Genomic DNA, 7,589 nt, shown 5'->3' with positions numbered 1-7,589 from the left:
ACAGTAAAATAAATGGACACAGCAACCCCATTGGATTTAACCTTTCTTTTACTGTCTATGGATTTAACAGAGACAAGTGAAGTACTTCCTGGGGGTCGAGCGTAGCAGACTCAAACTGAGTTTGATGACGTAGAGGTGACGTGAGCAACAGGTCTGACTGTGCCAAAAGGAATCTGAATCACTCTTGCAGAGACGCGCGAGCGTGAACAGGAGCACATTTTGGTAAGTATTGATTCATTATTTTTCATTTTGCATAGTATTTGTTACATTTTTTTAAAGCCAGTACACCATATTAAGTTATGCATAATATTATGCATAATATTAAAAAGTTATGTAAAATTATATTCAACTTGTGATATGAATTCATAAGTTATCCATGTACATGTAAGGAGATAACAGATAGCAATAATTAGCCTGCGCCTAGAATGTTAACTAAATGCTAGTTAACATTAGTAATTAATTTAAACTGCTAAGTTGAATAAGTTAAATGATCCATATTTATTTAACCGCCCAGGGAGCGCATATTTTAAATATTATTTAAGCATGATTAAATTAGGCATTGGTAAAGATAACGTGCTTGCTGGGCACATGTTAATTGATGAACATGGGTGTTGTATAACGTTAATGGACACCGAATATAACCACAAAATGGCGTTAACTGTTATCTACATTGCAAGAGAAATGAACGAATCATTCATATAAGAGTTATAGTAAATCGCTGGGACAAAAATGTCTGCTTTGGCCTGTTAAATAACATATAGATAATAAATGGACAATAACGTATGTCACCAATAACAGTCATTTTTGTATCCATTCAATATATTCATTTTAATTAGTCTCTTAAAATTGCTCATTGTTCTACATGATTTCATCTCTTCGTGTAAAACATTTGACCATATAATATTCCAACGTGTAAAGAATTGTGAGCTAGGTTGTTAAATCATGTAGTTTTGGCTAATAAATCATGGTCAAAAACACTTGAACAGAAATGGTTTTCTTTTTCACATTAGGTTATGTAGGATAGGACATGTTGTAGATGGCTTCCGACCAGGATGAAAGGGATCACATTCATCTTCAAGCGTATCCTTAATCTGTAAATAAATAAAGGAATAACGTTAACCACGATTGACATTGAGATGTTTTTTTTTCTTCCATTGCATGTATAATTTCATGATAATTTCCCCATCCTCCATTAATATAGATACCCTGTTATCCATACTACATTATTTAATGAAGTAGATAAATTATTTAAAGTTTGTGGATAAGTGTTACTTCATATGTAGTGAATACTTAATACTTGCCACATACCAAATTATATTACAATTCCTCAAAACGTTGTTGAACAATTTTGTCCCGTTGCTTTTATGGACTCTCTATGGCCTTCTCTCTTGACTTTATGCCTCCACTTCCCCCCGATTGCTTCATAGACGGTAAAAGATTGCCTGTGAGCTTCTCCTGTCCATACGGTAATTTCTCGCAGGTTATGACGCAATTGTTAGCCCTATTTTCACAAAAACCATAACAGAAGATACAAGGTAAGGGAGCCTTTAATTATTTCCAAAGAAACACGAAAATGTATAAATGGACAAATGGAGTCTTTAAACGCCTCAGATGTAGAGTTATTCGCTGTCAAAGTGGCACCAAAATGAATGGGAGTCAATGCCCGGGAGAAGGGTTTAACTGCAGCCTGGAGATCTCCAAATAGAGGCGGGAACTCCAAAATGGGGTGGGAGCTCCAAAATAGGGCGTGGCTTCCTCCCATTGAGAGACAGGCGCATTACACGCATGCACAATTTTTCCCCCAATCCACTTGTGCAAACTCTGCCCCACAGCTGGAGAGGGGGTTCAGCGAAAAATCGGCAGCTGTCAGCAGGAAGTGGCTGTCACTGGCAGCTGGAAGTGACTGCCAATAAAACCGGATGGCAGCTGTCGCTAATACCCGGAAATTGGAGGAGGCTGCCGGAGGCAACAAGACAAATAAATAATTATATACATTTATGATTATTTTTAATACTTTTTTGAATAAGTATAAAGGTCAGTATTGTATATTATTTGATTTAAAATGTTAATCAAATATAAACAAAGAAAAGATAATTTTGCTAAACGTTAATTTCCAGCTGAATGTTTATGCATGAATCATTGTTTGTGTGAAATAATGAAATATATGCACACAAACACATTTATATTTATACGAGAGTGGCACTTACTGGGTGTATGTTGTATATTTATTATAGGCTATATACACAAATGACTGAAAAGAGAGAAGTCTTAGAGACCTTTTTTTTAAATCATATTTTGCGGTTATATTTGTAGTATTTCAAGATACAACTATATATATATATATATATATATATATATATATATATATATATATATATATATATATATATATATATATATATATATATATATATATATAAAGTAGCTGTTAAATTTGTAACTGGGTTAGTATGTTGTCAAAGTCAGTGATTTACAATGTAAACAATATAAAATATATCCAGTAAGCAAGCAGACAAAAATAGCAATCAGAATCACTAACAACAATCTGGAGGTATTTTCAAGACTCTTAGATCAGAACTGATGAGGTATACGGAGTTACTTCTCCAGCATCTTGCATGAATCACTGTAAAACCCAGGATGGATGTGCATCTCTCCTCATTTTCCTCTTCCAACATGATCAAGTCAAGCCTTGTTTATTTATATAGTGCTTTTAATACTACAGATCAAAGCAAAGCAACTTTACAGTATTAAATAGGAAAATAGTGTGTCAGTCAATAATGCAGAAGGACATTAGTAAACACGCAGTTTATCATTGAATTCAGTGATGTCATCCTTCAGCTCAGTTCAGTTTAAATAGTATCTGTGGAATCATTTGCAATCATGTCAATGATATCTATACATTATATCTATACATGGTGTACATTTTGAAGGATTCCTGGCATGGCTTAGACTTGTTCTCCATTTTGTTACACCTGTATATTGAGATGAGGAGCATAAAAACAGCATTATTACAAAGATAAACATTCAGACATGGCAACTGAGAAATGTAATGTTATGGCACCTTTTTAAACATTTAATCAAATATGTAAAAGAAAATACACCGTCAAGCCAGCTGAATTGTGCCCTCTTTCGAAAGGAGTATACAGTACAACAGACTTCTGAATTTGGAACAAACCAAAGACAGACTTAATAAAGTAGCATCACCCTCCTCCAGGATCACGTAAAGACGAATTTCCAACAGGACAGCATCTGGCAACTATTTTGTATTACAAAAAAAAAAAAAAAAGGTGTCAGTGCCATGGTTTTGTCTCAAGATGCACATCAGTAATGTTTTTTTTTTTTCTAAACGCACGTTTACAAAAGCTACTTCAATGTTCTAAATTTAACTACAGCCTAATCCTGGCTTAATCCAAGCACTGTCTGTGAAACTAGACCTAAAAGTTATAAGGAATTATGAACCGTTCCATAATATTTTGTATAGATAAAAAAAAAAAAAAAGTGTTTTGCATTCACATGCTTACAACTTCAACTGGTACACAGAACAGTTGGATATCAGACAATCTCCTGAAAGACTAAACATGCAAAAATATATGGTTAGTGTTGCACATTTATCTTCTATCATTCCAGTCAAACAACATTCTTTTATATTATTCAATAGACTGTTAACACGCTAACAAACGTTAATATTTAATGCTACGTTAAACATAATATTTGAAGTTAATGGTAGGCCCCTAACAAGGTACACAAACAACGTTGCTACCACTAGATTTCATTGAACAATTAAACCAAAGTAGGCAAAGTTACACTGTCGTTCACCAAGATAACAATTAAAATCAAACTTACAACGCAAAAAACATTAATTACACCGATCACCAATTTCTGAACTTACCGTTTGATCAATCGCAACCATTACTGAAGCGTTTGGGTGCAGTTATATCTGATTGGTTGCGCCCACGTTGGTCGATACTGATTGGCTCCCACCGAATGGCAGGTCCCGCCTACCTTCCGGCTGCCAGTTACTGTCTTCCGGCTATCAATGGCAGCCACTTCCTGCTGCCAACTGCCGATTTTTCATCTGAACCCTTGCTGCACAGCTGATTCAGAAGTTTTTACTGGTTGTGTCAGTTAAAGTGTTTCCTAAACTACAAAAAACAACAAAAAATGCTAACCCCTAAACCTACCCCACACCTTACCTCAACCAGTGAAATTGACTGAATGACGGGATTGGCGCTGAATAGCGTGGTAAAGAAAGTTGCAATTCAGGAGATTAACAGTTAATAAGATTATCCGAAATGAGACTCACAATGGCACCTTTTTAGTTACACCCAGCATCACTACCCCCTCATAGCCTGCGAATTTCGTGCCTTGGGACGACCTTGTTGCTTGGAATAAAGCGATAGAGTAAAATAATTTCCATCCGCTGGGACGGTTCCTGAGTGATTCCCGTTTACTTCATGAAGCAGAGGTTCAGATTTGGGTCCAAACATCACTGGCCACGAGCCTTGGGCTCTGCTCTCATGGAAAACATTTATTTATATAGCATTACATTTTATTTTAGATGAGCTAGAAACAATGTTTAACTTATAAAGTTTTATTTTGAAATGTAAGTCAGTAACAATTGGCAGAAGCCACAGCCAATGGTGAAAGTCTTTGCGAAAGGAGACCCCGCCCCATTTTGAAACCCTTCCCCGCTGTATGCAGTGCGCTCATATGTAGTGCATGATTTCTGTAACGCCCAGATGTACAAAACAGACCCTCCCATATCTGTAATAAACACGAAGATGTTAGTCCCGTCCGAATTGGTGCATGAAAATCGCAGACGTCAGCTGGTAAGTCTCGTCTAAATAGGGCTAAAGACATAAACAACAACAAAAAATCGGTTAAGTCCATTATGAAGATGAGTGTAATAATGTGGAAAGGAACAATAAAAAGTATTGAACACATTTGAACACATTCAAATTTATTCAATACTTGCTTGGGGACAAATTTTTCCCCATAATAATATGGTGATTATAAGAGACTGTTTCCTACAGGTGTGTTAAACATGGATCCCTTGTTTCCCACCTTGTGCATTTTAGACACAAAAAGGCAACAATGCCTTCTTAAGGCTTCAAAGGAGGCCAAGGCACTGGCATCTCACAACACAGTCCAGGATTAAAAAAAACAGCTTGTAAGGAAGGTAATATCTCATTGATGTGTTTCCACTGCAGCATAGTCTTTTTAAGCTTATCATTAAAGTCATCACAATTTCTCTGTTTTCAGCCAAAAAGAGATGTCAGTCCATTACCTCGACTCCATCAGACGTGCAGTACCTTGGCCAGCTCCAGATTACATTTGGCAAATACAACGGCCAAAGTTTTAAATTGCTGGTGAAGAACAACATTCTGAGGTATGTGCAGCTGTTTCCACAAGTCTCCTGTCACCTGAAGATCTACGTGGACAGGGCAGGAATGGGCAGGGCCGCTTCAGGTCGATTCCTGGAGAAGTGGCAGTGGTACAGCCTGCACAAGACTCTTCAGATTGACCCACAAGCCGGGACCGACCACAAGAGGAAAATGGCACAGGAGACGCACTGCTCTGTGCAGCAGTAGCTGGTGATTAAGGCGGAGTCACTGAAGCGCTTCAGGCAGTACATTCTCGACAAAGAGGTGGTAGGCTTTTTTTTTTTTATGGTGCCTTTAATAAAAATCACAGCACATTTAATACAAACTTTATCCACCCATACATCACAGAAACCTCCAGAGGACAGGGCCAGTCCCACAGCATCTGCCAGCTCCAGCTCATCAGGGTCCAAAGGTGATGGTGGCTGTGTTTATGACGCTCTGCTGGTGGAAGCTCTTGCCTCCTTTGAAAGATGAGGTTTATATCACTTTATTAATGTCTTGAATTATTCATGTTATCATGGCATGAACCCTGTATTAATAGTCAAAAAACACTGTGCGCTGATGACAACAACTGTCCTCATTTAGCAGTTGGGGGTAGAAAAAAGTCTCCAGAAAAAGACTCCCATCAAGATCCTCCACAGAAGCCAACCACAGACTGTTTCACCGTATGCTGTAAGTACCTAGTTTGTACATCACAATTACCTGTTACCTCCCCAATTCCAGGTGGGGCACCATAAATGGGTAGGGCATGCAAAAGTATGCCTAGGTAAATAAAAAATGTTTTCACTAATACCCTTACGTTTAAGGCTCATGCATCAGTTCCTGCATCAGCACCTCAGCCATGCCTTGGTACTGCGACATCAGCAGCAGACACAGCACATCCTGAGGTAACTGTCTAAGTAGTCAGTGGTTGTTAGACAAGGAAACTGTTTGGGTGTTTGTTACATAAGATTTTGTCTCTGTTATACTACCAGGTGACGCTTGAGGGTTGGCACAACATGTGGGAGTCTGGTCCTAATGGGCTCACCAGAGCAGACATAACGTGGCTAAAGGAGGATGCTGAAAGGGGACTTTTTCCAAGGGCAATGTCTTATAAAGACAAGCACGGCAGCACAAGGTGGAGGAAAGTCCTGAAGGACAACAGAAAGTGGTTTCACCCTCCTGAATTTCCTGGAGTGATGGAAGGAAAAGTCCCCTCAGAAGACTCCTTTTTTCAAAGCTCTGTTTTTTCTGGAGTCATAGTTAGGCGTTACAGTCTTCGGTGTCCAAGGTCTTACTGCCCGGCATGTTCCAGTCAGAAGGCCTTTCTCTACCGTTGTGGGTATTCGAAAACTGTCAGGCAGATCTGCCACATGTCTGGCTGGTACTCCATGCTGACAGAAGTCCTTGCATGCAACGCTTGCAGAAAGGTTGCAAAGGAGTCCTTAAGCAGCTCAGTCCAGCTCATAGAGCTGTGTTCCCTGCTGTCTTGATGTTACGGTGAGTTCTCTGCACAATTCCACAATTATTTGATTTCTGATAGATTCTGAAAAAAAAATCAAAAAAAAAATCTAAGCAGGTTATGCACCTGATGAGGCATCGCACCGGAGGCAACACCATGGCCAAGGTGTGGAGGCAGGTCCTGGAGAGCCACTGCGAGGAGTAGCTGCAAAGAAAGGACTTGTACAACATCCTCCTCAGCCAGTACAAAAAACCTGGAAAGATCACACGTAAGTTAAGTTCATTGGTTTCTTGTCGCATATGACTGCAGATTTCCATCTGACTTCAGCACAGCAGGAGACCTCACTGCAATAGGAACAAATATCCCCTCAATTCACTCTCTAGTTTTTTTTTTTTTGTTTTTTCTCCACCTATAAAGAAGTCTTCGTGTCTGTGTGTCTGTTTTCTCTGCTTTTTAGGGAATTTTTGCCAACTATTCCAGTGACCACCAGCGAGGAGAGGGCTGCCATGTCGAAAGCTGTTGAGAAAGGCCTTTCTCATTGCAGAAGCAGTTAACATAGAGGACGATTATGTCTACTTGTGGCAAAGTCCTCAAGTACAACTCCACCAAAAATGTAAATTAAACCATTTTACAAATGCAAACAAACAAAAGTCTGATTGTTATCTATTCTTGTATCATGGGGAATTTCAGTCATTAATAAATAGTAATAACTATTATGGTAAATTAAATATAATATATATATATTTTTTTTTTTTGACGGTTGA

At 38.5% G+C, this 7,589-nt stretch overlaps 1 protein-coding gene across 1 annotated transcript; it reads left to right on the top strand.

The window, feature by feature from the left end:
* Window positions 1-5,742: 5,742 nt before the first annotated feature.
* LOC113105367 (uncharacterized) lies at window positions 5,743-6,856 on the top strand. The gene is made up of 4 exons (XM_026266404.1): window positions 5,743-5,859; window positions 5,970-6,056; window positions 6,191-6,271; window positions 6,359-6,856. Exons 1-4 carry the CDS (start codon window positions 5,800-5,802, stop codon window positions 6,854-6,856), a joined length of 726 nt encoding a protein of 241 aa, XP_026122189.1. The 5' UTR covers window positions 5,743-5,799.
* The last annotated feature ends 733 nt before the right edge of the window (window positions 6,857-7,589 follow it).

The sequence above is a fragment of the Carassius auratus genome, chromosome 7 (genome assembly GCF_003368295.1).
Source record: "Carassius auratus strain Wakin chromosome 7, ASM336829v1, whole genome shotgun sequence".
NCBI lineage: Eukaryota > Metazoa > Chordata > Actinopteri > Cypriniformes > Cyprinidae > Carassius > Carassius auratus.
Note: the sequence above shows the minus strand (reverse complement) of the source record. Positions and strands in the feature narration are given on the sequence as shown.